The sequence below is a fragment of the Mytilus trossulus genome, chromosome 14 (genome assembly GCF_036588685.1).
Source record: "Mytilus trossulus isolate FHL-02 chromosome 14, PNRI_Mtr1.1.1.hap1, whole genome shotgun sequence".
NCBI classification, from domain to species: Eukaryota; Metazoa; Mollusca; class Bivalvia; order Mytilida; family Mytilidae; genus Mytilus; species Mytilus trossulus.
This window is the reverse complement of record NC_086386.1, coordinates 35,524,858-35,548,390: the sequence shown is the minus strand read 5'-3', so window position 1 is coordinate 35,548,390 and position 23,533 is coordinate 35,524,858. Positions and strand designations below refer to the sequence as shown.

Sequence of the window (23,533 nt, the reverse complement as noted above, 5' to 3'; positions counted from 1 at the left end):
ATACTTTAAATTACGTGTACATCTTTTTGTTATACTGTAAATTCAGAAATTATTGCGTGCATTTATTATTGCGATTTTGTCATTTTAGACCTATTAAAATGTGATTTGTATTTTTATGATTTTGAGAAAAATCCTGTTTAAATCATATAAAACATTTTAAAATAAGAGTTTAAATTATTGCGTTGACAACTCTGTTGCATTTTTCGCAATAATAAAAACCTCACATTAATTTCTGAATTAACAGTAATCTTGTTGAAGATTTCCGATAACATTGTATTTGATAAAACATATCATTCTGAGTAAAAAGTTAGTTCATGTATTTTTTTTTAATATTATAGTGAAGAAGAGGATATAATACCTCCAGTTACTAACCCTAGTATAGGAAGTGGAGGATCTAAAACCACAATGGAACCTAATATTGACTTTGAGCTGGATATAAAGGTCTTTATTGATAGTGGTAAATGTGTTCTACATCCAAAAGACTCTAAGGAGGATGAATTGAAAAGGTGGGGAAAATATAAGATATTGTACAAATATTCTGTTTTCTTTTATTATTTAATTTTACTAAACAAACTTTCTTATTTAGGAGATAACTGTATTTTATTTTAAGCTCTGATGGCATCAATTGGTGATTTGATGGTCGCAAATTATGTTTTATGGGGACACATTAACGAAGACAGTAAAAGAGTATTTGCAACCATCAAATCTTCAATTAATGCTGTCTTAGCTTAAAATGCAATATTTTTTATCTCCATCATAATGAAACTGACCAAAAGCAATGTCAAATCATACATTTAAAATCTGTCATATATTATAATGCTTGTGCATGCACATATGTTTTCATAGCATCAATTGTGTAATGAAAATTGGTGACGTTATCCAATCAGACAATGTTGCATTATAATCGTCCATTGCTGTTTAGTTATACTTTATTTGAATTGTGAAATTACATCAATTATCAATCAAGCATAATTGGTTTGTCTTGAGATTGGCTATGCCCAAGTTATTCAAAATGACAGGATTAGAAAATGACCTTTTTTTTTTTTAAATTCAACCTTTTGGTTCAAATTCAACTTTAACTATCTTTTACATATATATAACAAATCTTCAATTATTAAAACATTCCAAGCTTTCCACCCGTCCTCCCCCTTCTCTTCCCCTAATCCCGAAAGAAAAAAAGTTTAGAAGGTTTTTTTTTATGACTCAGTTAGGTGTCTTAAATTAAGATGATGTAACTGATAAATGTACATTGTTCAGAGTGTTCTTTTATAGTAATGTCCAAAAATTCTATAGATGCATACCTGTCAACTCACCCGTTTTTTGCGGGTGACACCCGTTATTTTCACCTCTCACCCGGGAGTTTTTCTTTACCCGGCGGGTCCCGGGAATTTCTAAGATTACCCGTTTCACCCGGATTTCTGACCGGAATTGTTTCCGGTATTTAGAAGTAATACGACCTTCGGTTTTATCGATCTTTTTCAATGTAACTTTCTGGTAATAAGACCCGTCACGGCCTGGCTGGGGAATTGGGTAGGCAAATGCTCACATTAATCTGTACCGATACAGGCTCCAAATGTCCTCCTTTATACGCCATAACTATGGTGGTGCTCCTATTTAAAGGAGGCTCATACGGAGACAAGAAGAAGAAGTAACCAAAAGTCAAAATGTAGGACTGTTTACCTGAGCTACGTTACGATATTTTCAACAAGCTACAAGATGAGTTCAGTGACTATCAGTTGACCCCATTAGATGAACTTCCACTTTGCACTTCCCCTGAAACTGACATTGGTACATTTTGGGGAGAAATGTCCAAGTTGCATGACATTTTTCTTAACAAGCCAAGATTTTTTGTTTTGTCAAAACTTGCTAAAACATTACTGGTTTTGCCAAACAGCAATGCAGACAGTGAGAGGGCATTTTCTTTAGTAAAGAAAATAGCTACAGAGTTTAGGGCTGATCTTAATAAGGATACACTGTGTGCTCTTCTTTCTTGTAAAATGAATACACATTTGCATTGCTATGAACTGAAACCAAGTGCAGTTCTTTTAAAGAATGCCAAGTCTGCTACTATGGAATATAACAATAGTCTGAAATAAACTTGTATACATGTTCTAACTGTTTCATATACATATTGACTATATAAATTATATGTAAACATATTTTTGTTCTTCAATTGAGCCCGCAAAATGTCGTACGCGTTATGACCTGAGATTTTTTTTCTCAATGCAGGTCATGACCTGACTTTTCATTTTCAGAGGTTGACAGGTATGTAGATGTGAACATTTATTTAAAAAGAATCTAAAAAAAACAAAACAGTTCTGCTACTTTAGTTTAAATTGATGAGTATTCTGTAGACAACAGAAGAGGGAAAAGACACCAACACCTAGCCAGAGTTCACCTAAATCTGCCAGAAGAAACCCAAATACACCTGACTTTGGTCAGTTTTCTGGACAGAATAAGAAACAAGGACAACAACAACCGCCACAAGTGGAGAACACTGTCTTCTTCATGCCTAGTGTTGATGTCAAGGTCAGTTAAATTCACAAATAAAGATATCTTTTTTCTTGACAAAAGCAGAAAATTTAGATAAAATATACTTTGCTAACAGTGTGATTAGATATAGGAAGGTGTGGTATAAGTGCAATGAGACAACTCTCCATCCAAATAACAATTTATAAAAGTAAACCATTATAGGTCAAGGTATGGCCTTCAACATGTAGCCTGGGATCAAACCACACAGCAAGCTATAAAGGGCCCCAAAAATAACTAGTGTAAAACCATTTAAATGGGAAAACCATCGGTCTAATCTATATAAAAGCAATGTATAGTAATTCCTGTTGAGATATTAGTAATTGTTGAGATGTAATAAAATAAAAAGACATACGCATGTTGTACACAGTATATTGTTTGCTATTACCTTTTCACTTAACAAAGATTATATATTTGGAATCTTTCATAAACATGCAGAGAACATTGCTAGTCACCAAAGTGAATAAGACCTGCAGTCAGACAAAACATTTGAAATTGACATATTTCTAAATGTTTTAAATTAATGTATTGAAGTATTCATGTATTTAGACATTGTTGTTATGATATAATTCTTTAATTTTTCTACTTGCAGGTTCATTATAATTCCAAAACTTCTAGTGGTATAATAGAATCATCTTATTCCCCTGAAACAGTTAGAGACCTCCTTCCACAGGAGGATGCATACACAGAAGAAGAAGTAGTTGTCATTAGGAGACCAAAATCCAATCAGTTTGTTAGCCCCACTACTAGTACTGCTTCTGATTGTACTGATTCAAACATTAGTTTAAGACAGAAACCTGGAGTGAAAAAGGCCAAACTTTATGCCTGGTTGTCACTGCAGTCATTACCTGAGGTAAAATTTTAATACTTTGTTTTTTCAACTTCTGAAATATTATTGTTAAATATGATTGGAATTGTAAATCTTCTGCTTTCATACTTGTCCACAGAACTTGTTTTAAATAAGAAAAATGAAATTCTGAAATGTTCATGTAATTTTAAAATGTATTACAAATCTTTATCATATTTCTATTGCAAAAAGTGATTTACTCCAGTCTGTCTATATGACCATCAGTTTTTCACCATATGCAGTTTACAAGCAAAACCTTTATTTAACAGGATTATGAGCATGTCGCCTAGTTTGTAGTTATATAACTGTGTTGTAAAGTTGAAATAACATTTGAGTATGATTTTTTTTCAGGAGATGATAATTAGTCCATACCTGATGTATTTCCTAGAGCAAGCATTAGAACCAATACCTATTGGTCAGCCTGGTCAAGCAGCTTCTCCACCTATAAAGAAAAGTAAGTACTTAGACTTTTTTCTTGTTTCATCTTTTATCTTGCAATTCTTCACATGAGTTTTATTTCCTAGTCAAAGTAATATGTAAAACTGTACTATGATTGCTACTTGAAATCATAGCTACTTATTTGAAAAAAGCAGTTATCCTTGACATCTGTTTCTGATATTGATGTTTCTTTATCAAAGGAGTAGGTCCGGTAAGGACCGATTTTGGCCTCAAATTTCAGTTTTAACTGACGAAAGTTTTTGACCACCTTTTGAACACTTAAGTGTCTATTTAATTTGATTCAATTATTTTTTGTGAAAGATTTTAACTCATTTAGTCATTAAAAACGATCCGATTCAAGCTTAAATATGAAAAATCTACCAAATATGTGAAAAATTGTCACTTTTCCGATGTTTTTTGTCAAAAATGAAAGTGGCCGCATCCGTGTTCATCCCCAATCATTATATATGTTATGTATTATCATCAAATACAACTTCCAGTTCAATATTTTGGATGAACACGAATGCGGCCACTTTCGTTTTACACGGAAACCGTCTAAAATTTAACTAAAATGCTGGAATTGTGAAGATTTCAGTAATTTTGCATGACTTAATGGTGCTAGTACTCAATATATGTGCATTGTATTGTCAAAAACAGCCAATATTTATGTAGCAGAACCATTCTACTATCCAATAAATAACTAAAAGTTTACATTTATCAATTTTATAAAACTGCTATATTTTGGGGCCAAAAAGGGCTCTTACCGGACTTACTCCTTTATCTGTTTATAATTAAAGCATTCTGTATTACACTGTATAGTTTATTTTAATTGACTTTATATGATAACATATTTATGTTGAATTGTTCCATTTTTCAATCTATATTTAGACAGCACTATTAAAATTAAGCTTTTTTTTTTTACAGTGGATCCATTCAGTATGTTGAATATAGATCTAGATGCCTCAAGCACATCACTAACAACAGGAGCTTACTACAGCTCTTTCCCTGTTGATGTTGTTGTGTTCATTAGAGTGGAACCATCTATTATTAGATTTAACTGTGTCCCTGTTTCTAGAGTAGAATGTCTTCTACAGGTTCCATCACTAGATGTAGTGTTTAGCACAAGAGGACCAGATATGGAGTCCCAAATAGGAGAGGCGTCACCTCCCCTTAAGACCAAAGGTATTTTATATGTATGGGAACATACATATTTTGCTCTTGTCAAATTTTGGAAAAAATGAAAATATTTAGTGCTAAAGTCCTCTTACCATAGGCTGAATATTTAAATCTCTGATGGTCAAGTTTAACAATCAGATAATTGCAGATTCAAATTAAATAAAAAAATGTTTTTTGACCCAGAAGCCATTAGATTTTATTCTAAGATATTTAAATTGTACAGATCTGCCCACTCTTTGAAACGAATAACAATTTTCAGACACATGAAACTATCACTTGTAATTAAATTTTTCATTTATGAATATCTTTAAATGTCTATTGCAATTATTTAATGATCAAGTTAAATAACCAGATTTTTACATAGATGGACAAAAAATTTGACCCTGAAACCATAAGAAAGGCCTTATTATTCAAATATAATTGTGCAACTGAGATTTTCAGAAAAATGTACTTCAATCAATGCACCTTATTGCTATTAGCCTACTCGGCCGGATGACCCGGCTGCTTGACCTTTTGACGCAAACAACAATCACTTTTCCATTGTGGCGTCTGATGTTTTGTTTTATGGCGTCCAAATTTTAAGGGAACCTGTGTGATATCCAGTAATGGCGGACAAATAGCGATAAGGTGTATTGAAACTATTTCAATATTGTTTTTAAATTCTTGAATATTTTGAAATGTCTATTGTAGTAAGCCGAGAGCGTAACTGGAGTGGTGGTAAGTCTGAGAAGTCCAGAACTCACAGTAATACTTCATCCAGTAATGATTTACCTGTCATGTCTAAAGCAGGAGGTCTCAGTTTTACAGGAAGATTATCAGATTTCTCATTGTATATTTTCCATCCCTATGGTGGAGCACAGAGAAAGATGGCATCACCTATGTATTCTAGTGACTCGGCATATAAACTGGGTAGGTTTTATCAATAATATGTTATATCCAAAAAATAAATTGATATAGCTAATATTTGAAAGTTAAAATAAAAATTATGTATATGAAACACTGTCCAAATAATATACAGTACAATATTAGATAGAAAAAAATCTTTGCCACATGGTATTCAATGATAAGTGTAAACTCACACCATATGGAAGGTGTAAGAAGAACATAAACTTGAGGACAAAAGACGTTTTTTTAAAAGACTGAAAATCTTTAGAGTAGGAAAATAATAAAACAATAAGTGAAAATAAACAGGAATGTTACTATCAAGGTAACCACCAATATGGAAATATCATCATGTCTATGCTCTTAAAATACTATTAAATTGGGATTTGCATTTGTTTCACATTTCTAAAGACTTCCAATCCAATTTGGCTTTAAATCATTGAAAGCAGTAAAAGCTCTTTGCATTGGATATATTACCCCAATACAAATTAATATCATGCCTTTATTTATCTTTCTGATTAATTGTATTTTCGTTTTTGTAACAGGAAGCATTCAAGAACATGGTACAGCCTGGTCAGAGATGTCAAGAAGAGATATGTTGAGTTTGAACGTAGAATTTATTAAAGTGACGATTTCAAGATCTCGTAAACTTGAAGTGAGACTTGATCAACTTTCACATATACATGTATCTAAACATGAACCACAGTCAAGGTCAAATGTTGTTAGATTTTCAGGTAAGCCAGATTTGTGATTGTGAGTAAATTTCTGTTCATATTATACCAAGAACCAGAGACATATAAATACATGTCTCTGCAAGAACTGGAAAATGTTTGTAACATTTTGGCTATTTTTACCAGGTTTATTACTCACCAATCCCATTCATGGGAAATATTGTTAATCTTGGATTTACCTGCCTGATATCTTGGTACTCTCCAGTTCTACCACCAAAAAAACTGGCTGCAATAAAATATTCAAATATGCTGAACAATCAAATCAGATTTTAATAATAAGGAGAAGTTTGATTGGTAATTGGACAACTTTTAACGATACACAAAATTATATGTCACTGTACATCTTTCAACAAAACACATACCGTATATCAAGCTATAAAACTATTCCAACACAAAAAAATGCAAAATAATTCAAATAAGAAACCAAGGAACTGATTTATTTACAAAACAACAAGCAAAAAACAAATGTGATTGATATATAGCAACAAATAGCAACCAATGAAATATAGGATCTTGATTATGGGACAGTAACAAATATGTTTGCAGGTGGCCAACCCACCTTAACCTGAGACAGTGATGCAAAAAAACCAAGCCCATGTATTAAAAAAATAACAGCTTTATTAAGTGAGCATATGTTTCAGGCCTAGTTCCCATCAATTAAAGTAAAAAAATATCATGATTTACGATATTATGTTTCAGCTGTGTGTGATATTGGAACAGCTGCCTTTAAGTATGACATGAGAAGACTGTCAGAAATCCTTACATTTCCTAAGGCTTGGTACAACAGAAATCTGACAAGACGTTTGTTCCTGGGAGAGGAGAGCTTTGCCCAGACTGGGGATGAAGGTATCCGTAGCACTACTGTTGTACATCTTCATATATATAGTCATGAGGGTCTCCTATAGGTTTTCCTTGTGTCATTTCTGTCATGTTCTTTGTTGATAGTTAATAATATCTTGTTATGGAAAGTTTTTGATTTTAACTTTGAAATTAGATAAATAAAATGTATCTATAAAAAAAAATGTCAAATTATTTTACTGAGCAATAAAATCTTTCTTATTTAATTTCTCTGAAAACCCTTGTTGACCCTCATGACATCAGCATGCAATAACTTTGAAGATTTATATCAATCAAATAACTTCTTGATGTGCCGTTGTCCATTTATTAATTTAAGCAATGCTTTATAATTGATATTATTTAGCAGTTTTGTGTTTCTTTTTGATTTTAACAACAGCTAAAGCTATTTGCCAGCTTTTGCAAATCATCATATTATTTTAATTCATTTTCCATTACTTTAAGTTGAGATATTTTAATTTGTTGGTTATGATAGGGCAGTCATACTTCATGTTTGATAATAGATGTTTGAAATGTGGTCGTTTCAATGTTTCTGACAAATATGGGCAACTCATCACATATTGTGACATTTATCATTATTCATTAAATTGATTATATTTATAAAAGTTCAAATTAGTCTCATATTTAATTTATATTCCTTGCAATTTTTTTATAACTGCTATAGTTAGAAATTATATCAAATTATATTCATATATTTTTTAGTTGCATTTAGATCTTCAATATCAATAAAACTAGTATTTTAAAAAGTAATCCTGTGAAAATATCCATCTATATTTCTAACAGTGCTAAAACCGGTACAATTATCACTGAAATTAAAGATAAAATATATTTCATTCCATGCATTGACTAGGCAGAAAAAATGAATAAGTGTTGACATTTCATTTTAATTTCGATTGATTTTCTATGACAGTGACTGATATGTAAAACCCCGTCCAAGTTATTGTAGAATTCTTGAGGTATGGCTGACCATGCATTTTAATTTTGATATGTTTGTGTTTTTCTTTTCCTGTTATGTAATGAGCCTGTACTTTCAGAATGGGACAGTTCGTCAAGCAGCTCAATGGGAGAAGCTGGCTCATTTAGCCCTCCTTCTAAAATTTTTACCTCTTCTCCTGCGCTTAATGTTAATGGAGGTGACACAAAAACAAGAAAAACTCATCATCGCCGAGGTTCATCTGGTGACAAATTCAGGACCCAACTCAGTATGGAACTTAAGAATGAGATTGACAGCAGAGTGAATAGAAGAGGTTCGGTCATTTATGTCTTTTTGTAAATATTGTGAAATTTCACCCGACTCTCTTTCAATTGGGAAGTGAAGTGAAGGTCATAAAACTTCTTTTACAATCAAATTAAGTGGTCAATTGCTATTGATAATGACTGCTTATTTATTCTCTTTTTTAATTGACCGATTTTTCCTCATAACTTCTGTTTCAGCTTGTTTCCTTTTGAGCAAATCCAAATAAAGAAATGTTGGACATTTTAAAGTTATCTTATTAATAGCAGGTAGAGAATCAAAGCTAGAGTGTATATTGCTTGAAAAATTAGGTTTGTTAAAATTTGCTTCAATAATCTTATTCCCATTGTGTTAAAAGCATTGATGAATTGCTTAAAAGATATTTTCAATCTTGACATTTTACTTCATGCTTTTTCATGTCTTGAGAGTGATATTAATGCACAAATTTGTTAATCATTGAAAAAAAAATGCTAAAATTTTAAACTGAATATAAGATCATGACTTTTCAGTTGGAATATTTGCTGCCTGTAGTTATTTGAATTTTGAAAGCTTATTTATGATGAAGAGTGATCTTATTCGCTGCTTATCTTTTAAAATCAATGATAGCATATCATTACATATTACATGAAATATATTCCAATTTTCAGGACGTAAAATGTTTAAGCGTAAGTTTTCCGCTGACGGAACCTAATAAGCACAAATTACAGCACTTACTTAATACATAGCTTGTATTATGTTCAATACATTATATGTAACCATCATTATCAAGACTATTTGTGTTGTATGCTTATGTCGATGCTTGAATATCATTTGTGTAACGCAAATGGAAACCATCTGATTTTTATTTATTCATCTTTTTATTATATTTTACAATTCCTGAGTAATCCCATACATATTACTAAGTTGCTTGTCAGCACTATCCTACCATTGATATTTCATGTGATGTGTTTATAATTCCTATATATTATTAGCTCACCTGGCCCAAAGGGCCAAGTGAGCTTTTCTCATCACTTGGCGTCCGTCGTCCGTCGTCGTCGTCCGTCGTCGTCGTCGTCCTGCGTCCGGCGTTAACTTTTACAAAAATCTTCTCCTCTGAAACTACTGGGCCAAATTTAACCAAACTTGGCCATAATCATCATTGGGGTATCTAGTTTAAAAATTGTGTCCGGTGACCCCGCCAACCAACCAAGATGGCCGCCATGGCTAAAAATAGAACATAGGGGTAAAATGCAGTTTTTGGCTTATAACTCAAAAACCAAAGCATTTAGAGCAAATCTGACATGGGGTATTATTGTTTAACAGGGTAAGATCTATCTGCCCTGAAATTTTCAGATGAATCTGACATTCCGTTGTTAGGTTGCTGCCCCTGAATTGGTAATTTTAAGGAAATTTTGTTGTTTTTGGTTATTATCTTGAATATTATTTCAGACAGAGATAAACTGTAAACAGCAATAATGTTCAGCAAAGTAAGATCTACAAATAAGTCAACGTGACCAAAATGGTCAGTTGACCACTTTAGGAGTTATTGCCCTTTATAGTCAATTTTTAACCATTTTTCGTAAATCTTAGTAATCTTTTAGAAAAATCTTCTCCTCTGAAACTACGCGGCCAAATTATTTGAAACTTGGCCACAATCATCATTGGGGTATCTAGTTTAAAAATTGTGTCCGATGACCCGGCCAACCAACCAAGATGGCCGCCACGTCTAAAAATAGAACATAGGGGTAAAATGCAGTTTTTGGCTCATAACTCAAAAACCAAAGCATTAAGAGTAAATCTGACACGAAGTAAAATTGTTGATCAGGTCAAGCTCTATCTGCCCTGGAATTTTCAGATGAATTGGAGCATCGGTTGTTAGGTTGCTGCCCCTGAATTGGTAATTTTGAGGAAATTTTGCTGTTTTTTTTGTTTTTATCTTGAATATTATTATAGATAGGGATAAACTGTAAACAGCAATAATGTACAGCAAAGTAAGAACTAAAAATAAGTCAACATGACCAAAATAGTCAATTGACCCCCTAAGGAGTTATTGCCCTTCAAAGTCAATTTTTAATAATTTTCACACAATTTGTAGATTTTCACTAACATTTTCCACAGAAACTACTGTTATAGATAGAGATAATTGTAAGCAGCAAAAATGTTTAGTAAAGTAAGATCTACAAACACATCACCATCACCAAAACACAATTTTGTCATGAATCCATCTGTGTACAATGTTTAATATTAACATAGACCAAGGTGAGCGACACAGGCTCTTTAGAGCCTCTAGTTTACACTGTCTTAGAACTGTCTTCAATATTTAGATGTACATAAATATTCATTTCTGTCGATGTATGTAATATCATATTCAGTTATTTTAATCCTGAACTTAATCGGTGGATTATTCTATAAGGTTATTTTAATCCTGAACTTCATACTTAACATTTGCCGATTGAATATTAATTCCACCTTTCTCCAAGCATCATGAATTTTTATTACAGAAAAAGAAATTAATTATTCTTTTCTTTTCCTATTCATCTTTTGAAGATTTTAAATTCATTTATGACATTTAGTTGTAGATCACTTATAAGATGTTGATGGTTATGTCATTATAGACAATAGAATTGCACCATTATTGTTGTAATTTTCTTAACCGAAAGGTCTTTTATAGAACTTGTCCTTGATAAATATGAAAATTCCAATTTTCATTGATAAAATTTAAATGCTTTTTCAGGTCGCACATTTTCACAGTTGCCAACTTGTTGCAATGAAAGAGCATGTCATGACATGACATAGCATGCTAAAAAATCATATACATACACAAGACTGTTGTTTCCCTTCGCATATTAAATATACTTCACTGATGTAAACTTATATTTTAATTCACAGTTGCCTGTTTGGCTGAATTAGAAAACCCTGACTTTGCAAATAATCATAACAATTATTGTTTTAGTTGGGGTTACTTTGTACTGAAATAAGACTTGGATGAATTATTATTTTACATGCTTTAGTTTTATTATGTATTTTGGTCATTATTAAATTGATTTATTTTTGTAAAACAGACTTATTTAAATGATTTATCTCTACTGGGTGTGATTAAGGCAATAACAGAGAATAAGGGATAAGTTATACTGTGGATTCATTTATTTTCGTGGGTACCAATTTTCGTGGATTGAGGAAAACTTACATGTTCGTGGATATTTGATTTCGTGGTTTTGCCGAAGTTTGCATACAAGCCATAGGAAAATTTGTCATTCGTTGAACATTTAATTTCGTGGTTCAACTGTTCCCACGAAATCCACGAAAATTGATATCCAACGAATAATAATGAATCCACAGTACATAATAACTATTTCACATATTTTATTCCAATAGCTTATTATTATTGGTAAAAACACCATGCAATTAAGAGCTGTTGCATTATTTATATTTATATTATCTTGTCAAATATTTTTCTACGTTTTGTCTGTAACCTTTGAAAGAGTTTAATTTCCAACTTATATATCACATTGCTGTATAGGAATGCTTAGGAGTTGCCTCCAGAAAGAAGTTTGGGGATGGTGTTTGTGAGCAGTCTCACTTGAGTTCATAATGTTATAACAATATGGTATAAAATGATCTCCCGTGTTTATAAAACTGAATCCCAAATTTAGATGTGAATGTTTGTCTTTACAGCACTTTAAATAGAGAGAGACAGGGGGAGGGGGGAATTATTATTGTGACTTGTTTAATAGTTAATAATGCTTATTTGTAATGGTCATCAACTAAAACACCTGTTTTAATTAATTAATTGAATAAGATAGTTAGATTATCCTAAAACTTAGTATTGAACGAAGCATAAAAATAAGCTATCTTTGAATTAACGAGTTAAAATCAAAACAAATTTTCTTTATAGACAAAATTAAAAACTCAAATCAATATGCCGTCTAATTAGGAATGATAAGTGTAAATTTTAATTTCAGACAGAAATTTTTAATAAAAAAATGAATTGCATACTTAACTTTTATTATGTTTTCATAGGATCAATGTCAGCTCCCCAGTCACCTACTGATATCAGCTTCAGTGAATCTGGATCCGTATCAACACACAGGTCTTTATCTAAACAACGAGCTAGCTTGACTCCATCAGAAACACCCAGAAGCAAGAGAAGAGTCTCAGGAGCTACAGTAACTAAACCTTCCAGCTCATGGGAAACACTTGTAATGTTTGCAGTAAATCTAGCACAGTTAGACCTCAGAGTCCAGATGAGCAATGTCATGGGCAATACAGTGTAAGTTTTGGCTTGTTTTTTGTCAAATTAACTTTATTTATGATGTGAAGTTGTGGTGTGATTGCCAATAAGACAACTTAGCACCACAGTCCAAATCACTAAAAAGCTGTAATTTTCAAAGAGACAATATTTATTGGTGTTGTTAACCTTACACTGTAAATCATAGATATTTAGAATTTGTATGGAAGTGATATATTTTAGACCACAAGGAGAACATAAGTTTTTTCCTTGTTCATTACTGATCATGATGAGATCTTATTCAAAATGAATCAAGTTACTTATTAATCATAAATTGACATATTGATTGCTTTTCTTTAAATAAATAGATTTGTGAGCCTATTTTTGATTTACTATAATTTCATATACATGTATATATTAACTTCCAACACCTGTTTTTTAGGTGGTCAACTAAAAATGTGAAGAGCCAAGGGAGATTATCCATTGACTGTAGTGGACACAAAGATCTGAAGATAACAACTGGAATGGACAATTCTCACTTTGATTCTAAAGGAGGAGTTGTTGGGGGTACCCTAGAGATTAACAACCTGTCAACATTTGGTAAGTATTTATACATGGAAAGTGATAGATAATATTCTAAGTATACCAAGTGCTCCTTGGTAGACCCAAGAAAAATGTAGCCTAATGATATAAAATGTTTCCTTACCATTTATGGAAGGGATAATTTGTGATGGTGAGAAGGAAATGGAAAGAAATAATAAAATTGAGAATGGAAATGGGGAATGTGCCAAAGAGGAAACAAACTGACCATAGAGCAGACACAGCAGAAGGTCACCAATAGGCCTCACGGTCATAAAACTTTCGAGCATGATTTTTGTACTCAGACTCGAAAATTGACCAATCAAATCGCTGGATTTCATGTTTTCGAGCACTGAGCAAAGTTTTATGCCTTCAAGGCCAGGTCTTCAATGCAACGATAGTTTTCATGCATCTTCTGTCTCAATATGTATAACTAACCTGACATTGGGATCGAACATCAATTCATGGCTTTGAATATTTATTTTTATTTTAGAAGTGAAACAATGTAAACTACAGGGAGGAACCTTAGTGTCATTGTTATTGCACTAAAGTGTTTAGAGAACAACTACTAGTGCAATAAAGTTTTATATAGTTGGTTAAAAAGAAAAAAAGAAAAAAAAATTAAAGTCAGCCCTTCATAATTTACAAATATGCTATAATTTATTCCAGTTGAAGTTAATGAAGATCCAATAATAGGAAAGGAACCCAGTCATAGATTAGGTCTTTCACTGTTTGCTATAGAGTGTCGGATGGATTATATGGGTACCAGTGTACTGATGACAAGACTCAGTAAACTAGACATTGAAATAAAGGATGAATGGCATGTAGAAGACAAAAGTGAAAGTGATGGTCCTCTGGCTACAACTAGGTAACAAGTTTATTAGTAGCAAAAAGATGGAGAAATTAATAACATGTTTTATTAAATGGTGAAATAAAGAATGCTAAAAAGGAAAATTGATAAGAATGAGTGTGAAACTTGTGGCTTAGTGACAGCAGTTTGATAAAGGTGTGGGATTGAAGTCAAATTAGACATTATACCTACAAATAATAGATAAAGTTCAAAATAGATGACAGGCTCCAAATATACTTAAATTATTAAATATTAGCAATTAGGGAAATTTATGCAGGAGATGTTTTTCAGCAGGACATTCATAATTTCACTTTGATGATGTGCTATGGCAAATTCTTCTTAATTTATCATCTTAGATATGTTAAAAAAACTTGACTGATATTTTCACATAAAAAATATCAACCCTGCATTTGTAAATTTGATATTATATGTAGTATGTAATTTCAGTTTACAATTTTTATGTCCAATCTATGATAGTAGAGGGGCATTATGTTTTCTGGTCTGTGTGTCCGTTCGTCCGTCTGTTCGTTCGTCCGTCTGTTCGTTCGTCCGTCTGTTTGTTCATCTGTCTGTTCCTTCGTCCGTCTGTTCCTTCGTCCGTCTGTCTGTCCCGCTTCAGGTAAAAGTTTTTGGTCGAGGTAGTTTTTGATGAAGTTGAAGTCCAATCAACTTGAAACTTAGTATACATGTTCCCTTTGATAAGATCATTCTAATTTTAATGCCAAATTAGAAAATTTATTCCAATTTCACGGTCCACTAAATATAGAAAATGATAGTGCGAGTGGGGCATCCGTGTACTTTGGACACATTCTTGTTTTTTGAAGCAAATGAATAAACAACTAATATTGTGTATATTTTAGACCTGGTTTAATGTTTGCTCATGGAGAACTAGGTTGGGACCAGTTTCACACAATGATCTCAAGATCTACAACACCTGATATCTTTAAAATGGTCGCCAAGATAGAGGAATTCATAACTATGCAGTTTAACAGCAGTAGGCGGGCCTTGTCAGCTATTGGACCAATAGGAACAAAGAGGCCACTTGATAGACAGAAACAAAATGATGAAGATGAATGTAAGAAAGTGGTCATTGCAATTCATTCTTTAACAAAAAATATGAAATTTAAATGTTCAGGTATCATTTACAAAATAGTTACACAAATTACTTCCTTTTGTCAATTGTAGACTAGTTCTATACAAATGCAAAACATGATGAATTGAAAGTAATGTATCAGCGATTTAACTAATTTTTCATGAAAAATAATTTCTGATGTCAAAAGTATTTAGCTTAAGGGAGTTCGCTTCTCAGTTTTAAAGTAATTAACTTTTCAAATTCTAGTTTATATTGAAAAGGGATTAATAAAGGAATCCAAAGAGCAAACAAAAATATATAGGTCACCATGCATGTGTTTTGGTAAATTAACCATTGAAATTTTGGCAGGAAAATGTTCTCTCTGACTTTTCATAGCTTTATCATTGACAAGTTTAAGTCCAAAAAAATAATTAAATTCTATAAGACTTTAACAGACAGCTTATCATTATACATGTAAAAGAATTATAAATAAACCATTGGGGGTCACCAATCAAAATTTTTTAAGGCATTAAAATGGATGAAACCAGAGGATTCCGAAAATCTGACAAAAAATCCCAAACATGACAAGCCAGCTTCCTTAACAAAAAATGAATGTAATTTTAAGATTTGAAAATCTTAAAGATAAATCACATTACACACAGGTAAAGGAGTAGGGGCAATAAGGCCTTTTTTTGGCCCAAAAATTACTGCATATTTTAAAGTTATCATACATATTCTTAAATTACTGAAAACTTGTCTAAGGTATAAGGTACAAACAAAAACACACCAAAATTGACATCGAACAAATTACCATGGCAACAAATCATAACCTAATTTGCATATTTTGTTTAATTTCGTAATTTTTCTTGTTTTTTAATCAGATTTTAAGTATATTTTAGACTGAAAAAGTATGTGCGCACACAAGAAACAACTTTATATTTGATGAGATAATGCCAATAGTTATAATAAAGCTTTTGTTAAATTATTTTCTTGTTTCTCAGCTGCGCAGGATGTTTCAACAATGAAAATAAAGTCAGAAAACTGCATAAATTCTGTATTTTTCATGTTTTTTGTGAAAACAGTACATATTATGACGTAATTGTGACGTCATCAGATAAAAAATCTTTATGTTTTTCATTTTATTTCTTGCCCCTTTGCATTTCTAAACATTATGTGCCAATTTAAAATAATTATCAAACATTTCATTTTCTTGGGCCAAAACAAGGCCTTAATGCCCCTACTCCTTTGCTCTTTCTACTAGCTCTCCATTCTAAATAAAAACTAAAAAAGGGATCTCTAATTACAGAGTCAATTATGGGAATAGGCAAATGGACTATTGCAGAACTATTTGATTGATTTTAGGTTTCAGTGTATATTATTATACTGATAATTTATAAATTAATGTGAGTATTTATTATTTTAAACCCTTGTCCTCTTGAAATAATTTGAAATTTGGTTAAAATGCAGTCGCAAAATTTTATGAAATAAAGTTGCTATGATTGTGAACTTTCTGAATTTACAGTTCCTACTAACTCACCTCACAAGACACAAACATTTATTTCAGATTTGTGGGACATTAAATATCACCGACATTGGCAGAAGGCCTTTGAGATGATAGCAGACTGTAAATTCTCCATGTTACCTTCCATGATTCCTAAAGAAGGCACCATCTTAGGTGGAAACATTAGTTTACATGGCAACAATATGACTTTGGCTTGTTTCCATGGTATCAACTTCAGATCAAAATCATGGGCACTGTTCAGTTTGAATGAGGCTTTTATTGTGTTTGCTACAGAAGCTCAGAAAACACAGGATGGAGGTAAGTTCATGAAATAAATATACAAATTAATTCTGTTTTGCTTTTGATGTAATACAGGATGAATGAACAGAGGAAATTTAATGTTTGATTGTTGACCTCTTATAATTTCTTAGTGAAAGTTAAGATGGAAATCAAACATAGATAAAAACAAAATTCTTGAGATACAATTAGAACACAAAGAACTGTTTAAATTGAAAATGTATTCTACGAATAAGAATTACTGTTTATGATCACAAAATTTAAAAACAGTTGTTCAAATGTCATAAATTTATTGCAACGCTACCCGTGGATATCCTAATGGGTATCCTGCTATGCATCATGTATCATCCACCATGTGAATTTACACTCAGTCAAAAAATCATATTAGGGAATATTACACTATGGAGCAGGAGTCATGGAGTAAGAAGGAATAAGTCATGTTTTACAATTTAAAAAAGAGGTATTGCCGTCTGTCCTTAAAATTCTCATCTCTTAATTTTATTTTAAAGAAAAATATTGATACTGAAAAATGAAAGTCTCAATTTGTTTCTTCAGACCTCCACATAGTACAAGATTTGAAATTAAATATTGGCCGTGAAGCACAACATACTCTAGGAAAGAATATGGCTTCTGTTTGTAAGATAAGCAGAGGTCACACAATGCCACCAACATTTACCAGTGTCCAGGAATGGTTTCATTATGCATTTGCTACATCAGAAATTAAAGGTAAGTGTTGCATTTAAAATTTAATTTGAACGTAATATATCCAGATATAAAACTTTAAAATCGTGTATTGAAAAAAATAATGTCTCCTCTTTTAAAGTTGAATTTGCAATATTTAAAAGTCTTGTTCCAATCAGTTGCATGGATCTTTTTATAAATGTGAAGATACAGGAATATATTTCATATTCCATTTTTAGATCTCTTTCCCTATTTCAACTACAAATTTAGTGGCCAAGTGGTCTAACTTATCTGTCAACACTGATGTTGTGATTTGAATTTCTGCTTGTGGAAAGGCAGATTTTTTTTCCTATCAGAATTGTGTAGGTTTATTAGTTTTCCTGCTGAAAGGTAGGTGGTTCTCTCTGATACTTCTTCCTCAACAAATACATATGGTTACTATGACATAGCCAAACACATGGCACTTACGGGAGTTGTAAGTTGTAAGTAAGATAGAGCCAAAAGTACTTTAATAGGCAATAAACACTAATTTTCAATCAATCAGAGTTGAAGTTATTTATGCACAATTGCAGTGCATTTCAAAAACTAACTTGCTTGTTATGTTGAATGTTGAATGTTGAGATTAGTATTGTGTTTTTTCTATTACAAGATCTAGACAATTTTCCAACCATGCAAAGGTATGGTGTTGAGAGTCCAAAAGATCACAGACGTCGACGTACTCAGGATTACTTCCATGATACAGAGATGATATTTGTGTTGCCGTCATTAGAAATGTGCCTCAAATCTATTCATAAACAAGGAGAATATGAACCTCAATCTGATGGTAAATTGGATCATGTAGAATAGTCTACCATAACATCTTCTTGTGAAGTATTTAAATTTTAAAAGTCAGGGATGTTTTTATTAAATAGCAGAGTATGGACCAAAAAACATGATTTTTGCTGCTAAAAATCCAATAATAACAGGAACACTTGCTTTTAAATAATAAAAAGTGTATTTGAATGATAGATATAAATATGATTCATTTGTATTGTGGATTATTCTAAAGATAGAGTAACAAAGATATTACTCATACAGATTGTATATATGTAAAAGATGTGCATGGGATGATTTCACAGAAATAATGAGAAATAAGTTGAGTTTTAAGCGGTCAAAAAATATACTGTAAACTAAGTAATTTTTACAAGCAATATATTTTATATTTTATAAATCTTAGTTGGCAAATTATGAAAATAATTAGTCTTAAAGTTGGTTTGAAATAGCCGTATGCCAGAAAAAAAGTATCATTGAAAATTAAATGGTTTACAGTATATGGCTGTTGACAATATCTATCATATTACCATGAATGCTCTCTTCTGTCTTATCATGCATTAAAAATGTTTTTAGCCTGTGTGTGTCAAACTTGATATAAATATGTTCATTTTACAGATGAGAGACCAGTAGTTGAAGTGACCTTTGTAACAGAGTTTGAAGACCATATCTATGTTGCCATGGATGCTGAGGTCATCCTGTTCTTACATGACCTCATTTCATTGTACATCAAAGAAAAAGATAAAGGTTAGAATCAACTATTTGTTTTCATTTCCATTATTGAATAATGATTAAACGACACATATGAAGAGCATACATTTGAAAATTATTCCTGTCCTCTGTCAGGTTGCATTGATTCTTACAAGTAGGAGTTTAAGCATGCTGTAAAACTAGGTTTAATCCAGTATTTCCTACATAAGGAAATGCCTGTACCAAGTCAGGAATATGACAGTTGTTTTCCATACCTTTATATGTGTTTGAACTTATGATTTTGCTGTTTGATAAAGGATTTGTATTTTTGAATTTTCCTTGAAGTTTGCTATTTTTGTTGTTTACTTTTTTCATAGCATATGCTTTGTTACCTCTGGCATAACAAAGAGATAAACAAAAATTGGTTTAAAAATTATTTTTTTTTAATTTTATTTTGCCACTTTCACTACATTTTGTATTTGTTGTACAGATGGTAGAATGTCTTACAAGACAGATACAGAGAAGAAAAAAGTGACAGACCCAACAGCAGCATTGAAGGAAGATGGCAGAGAATTTAACTGTAAATTTTGGAAGTTAGAACCAACTGTTAGGTAGGTAGTTCAGTAAGAAAGCACTGTAAATTTAGAAATTATTGTGAAGTTTTTATTATTTCGAAAATTGCAACAGAGTTGTAAATGCAAAAATTTACACTCATATTTTAAAATATTCAATATGAATTAAGCAGGATTTTCCCCAAAATCATAAGAATTAAAATTGCATTTAAGTTTAAAATGGTAAAATTGCAATAATAAATGCACGCAATATTTTTTGAATTTACAGTATACATAGCTAATTACATTGTTGGCAATAGAATACTATGATTCCTGGGTAAAGTATACTGCAATAATTTCATGTGAAATAGATTTCTAAAACACTAGGTCATCAGTTATTAATATAAAAGAAAAGTTAAAAATCCTACACCTTTACAATACTTTGAGTCAACTAGTCTTTAGAATTACTTTAAGTACTTAATTCTTGATTGAGAAACTGATATTAATGCCTTTTTTTTTGTAGAAATTGCCCAAAGTCAGTATTGTTCTGATTAACTCTTATAAAATAATGGCTTTTGATATAAAAAAGCACTGTTATTAATTGTGTAGTAATACATATTTTAAAAACCTATGATATGGATCAGAAATGCACTCTAAAAACAGTTTATTATTGATTCCTGCAATGAAATATAATTATAAGTCTCAAAACACATTACTCCTTCTCTCTATTTGTCCTACACAACTGGCCACCAAGAAGTTTAAATAAAATTTTGACATGAAAGGAAAATGTTTCAATACAAGAGTGATTTTTCTGAGGTAAATAGTTCAAGTGTCACAGATTCCAATTATACTTTTTATATCAACCTCAATGAGTTTGAATAAAGTTGTTTTTTTACCTAAAAGAAACTTAATTCTCAATGTTTTCTACTTGTGGCTTTCCAAAAAATTGACTATACAACCTTCTATTATGGGTTTTTTTCATAATAAGGCTATTTGACAAGACTACTATTTTAAATTATCTATTTTAGATTACTCCATTGGGCCAGTAAAGAAATAGACCCTGTTGGTGTGGATTATGTGCTACAGAAGTTAGGATTTACTCATGCTCGAGTCACTATACCCAAGTGGATGCAGCGTGGATTCATGGACCCACTAGATAAATTCTTATCTATACTTATCGAATATCTAATTACAGTATTAAGAGAGAAACCAAAAGAACAGACAGAAGGAGAGAGTTAGTGGTGGAGTCATGTCCCTTTTGTAGTGTATAAATATAATGATTAGTATTGAGCACAATACATCTTACATTAGATTTTTGGAATATAATATTTATATTTATACTAGTCATGAAAGTGTGTACCTAGATTTGTATATATTTAATTATGTTATTTCCAGACTGTGAATAAACTGTGTTTGTGTTTCATCTGTAATATGGCATTTTTTTCCTATAGTTATTTCTATGTCTTTTTAACCATAGCTGTTTATCAGTTTATTTTATTATATTTGTTTTGAATAACATTCATTGTTGTATATTGATCATTTTATGTATATCGTTTTCACAATAGTTAACGTTTAGTAAATATTGCAGGTTTAAAACATTAGATATATATTGAAAAATGAAAGTATTATAATTAAAGTTGTTTTAGTTATTTAGTTAATACAAACAAAAGAAAATATATAGCATACTCAATGTATAAGTATCAGGGTTCAAATCCACAAAGAATTCTCAACATTTTTAATATGAATGTATTATTTTGGTAACACATTCTATGTACTCTATAAATATGAAATTATCAAATCATGTAACTTTATTTGTTTTAAAATACTGATTATTATGAGTTATTTTAATAATGTGTACAGTTTTACAGAGAAATCTACTTAAAATAATCATGTGTATGTGTGTGTTCTTCCTTTCACAGTGTCTTCTTTCTCGCTTAAAAGTGCTCAGTAAATCTTTTACAAATAGTCACTAAGAATATTATTGGTGCAAAGGTCAAGTTGAAGGCACTCTCTGTCATCAGTGGATAAATGTAATCTTGTGTTCTATTTTAAACCATAATTGTTTAACATAAGTTTCACAAAGAAAATTTACTTTAAAGCAATACCCTTATAGGATTGATGGAAGTACCTTAGATATATATAGATCATAGGTATGATTTAATGGGTTTACCTGGAGAGCTGTAGATAGATAGCATTTATCTTTACTATTGTAGCTGTACATTAGAATGTTAATTGTATGGCCAGTATGAAATGGGTCATAATAATCCATTTTTATTTTGGGTAGTTTAAAGTATCCAAAACTACAAATTTTTAAAAGTTTCTGAGTAAATCTACTTGACATTGAAAAACGGCATGGGTTTTCATATTTTTGTTGTGAGTTATTTCTTCTGTGATAGATGATAAAGATGCAACCTTTTTGCACTGTGTAAGATTGCTGGTCTTTTTGCTAATGTAATTGTTAATCATGTCAATACTTTTAAAACAATACCTTTTATGATATATGATAATGGCATTTTGACAAAGATTGCTTTTATATGAAATGAATGGCATTATATTTATTAATTTGATTTAATATGTTTCTAAAGAAATAAGGAAATTCAAAAAAATACCGGAAGATCTTATACTTTGGGAATATTTCCTCACTTCAGCTTCTGTATCTTCTTCTAACTCTGGATGCATGCTAGGGGTAAAAAAGGATTTTTTTTTTTTTTTTTTATCTTTCTGAATAATAACTTCTTATTGAGATTTGTATTGAAAATTAATAGATTTTACATAGATATAGTACATTTATTTCAAACGTTACAATGTATGTATACATATTTATCTAGATTATATTAGTGTCTAGTAATACTAATTTTACACTTTTGTGGTGAGTCAATTTAGGGGCATCATTTTCAAAAGTCAGTATCTGTGTATATACAAACATCAACTATATTGTATCTATATGTAGTTTATTTATTTGTAAAAAAATGAAGGTAGAATGCTCCACGGTGAAGCTCATCATTTTAAGGCAAGATCATTTTCATTGCTGGTAATCAGGTTGAAAAATAAATATTGTGTTAGGAATTAATAGTTTCAGGCTTAATATTCCCTGTTTCAAGATCAAAAGAACAATAGGTAATTTCATTGATTTAGCTAAAAATGAAAATAATGTCACATTATTGGTCAAATTTTCATTGGTTGGGATGTAGTTAGCCAATCACAACATTTTGAGATGTGCTTTTGAAAACTTTACCCAGAATATATCAGTTTTTAAAATGATAGATTGAATATTTTGAAAGTAATACTGAGGAAAAGTTGCAAATACTGTGGATTCATTATTATTCGTTGGATACCAATTTTCATTGTTTTCATGGGTACAGGTGAACCACAAATTCAAATGATCAAGGAATTACATATTTTCTATGGGTATGCAGAGTTTAGTAAAACCACAAAATCAGATACCCTCAAAGTTTACCTCAATCCACGAAAATTGATACCCAGGAAAATAAATGAATCCACAGTACATGTATAAAAGCAGTAATAGCTCTTATCTGATCCATAAATCAGTGAAATGTTTTTTTTTGTTTTGTTTGATGTGTTCTTTGATTAATGTATCATTGA

General features: G+C 31.2%; 1 protein-coding gene across 1 annotated transcript in view; it reads left to right on the top strand.

Annotated features, from left to right (window-relative positions):
* Positions 1–22,532, top strand: part of LOC134696527 (bridge-like lipid transfer protein family member 1) — an 80,568-nt gene extending 58,036 nt beyond the window's left edge. Inside the window, exons 46-65 of the mRNA XM_063558366.1 lie at positions 339–506; positions 2,355–2,529; positions 3,122–3,382; positions 3,728–3,830; positions 4,739–4,996; positions 5,681–5,899; positions 6,418–6,606; positions 7,303–7,449; positions 8,493–8,705; positions 9,340–9,357; positions 12,692–12,941; positions 13,342–13,499; positions 14,148–14,346; positions 15,189–15,403; positions 16,965–17,219; positions 17,754–17,924; positions 18,529–18,702; positions 19,308–19,436; positions 19,870–19,990; positions 20,959–22,532. Of these exons, the coding sequence (XP_063414436.1) occupies positions 339–506; positions 2,355–2,529; positions 3,122–3,382; positions 3,728–3,830; positions 4,739–4,996; positions 5,681–5,899; positions 6,418–6,606; positions 7,303–7,449; positions 8,493–8,705; positions 9,340–9,357; positions 12,692–12,941; positions 13,342–13,499; positions 14,148–14,346; positions 15,189–15,403; positions 16,965–17,219; positions 17,754–17,924; positions 18,529–18,702; positions 19,308–19,436; positions 19,870–19,990; positions 20,959–21,169 (3,634 nt within the window). The 3' untranslated portion in view covers positions 21,170–22,532. The remainder of the gene's footprint in view (positions 1–338; positions 507–2,354; positions 2,530–3,121; positions 3,383–3,727; positions 3,831–4,738; positions 4,997–5,680; positions 5,900–6,417; positions 6,607–7,302; positions 7,450–8,492; positions 8,706–9,339; positions 9,358–12,691; positions 12,942–13,341; positions 13,500–14,147; positions 14,347–15,188; positions 15,404–16,964; positions 17,220–17,753; positions 17,925–18,528; positions 18,703–19,307; positions 19,437–19,869; positions 19,991–20,958) is intronic.
* Positions 22,533–23,533: the final 1,001 nt, after the last annotated feature.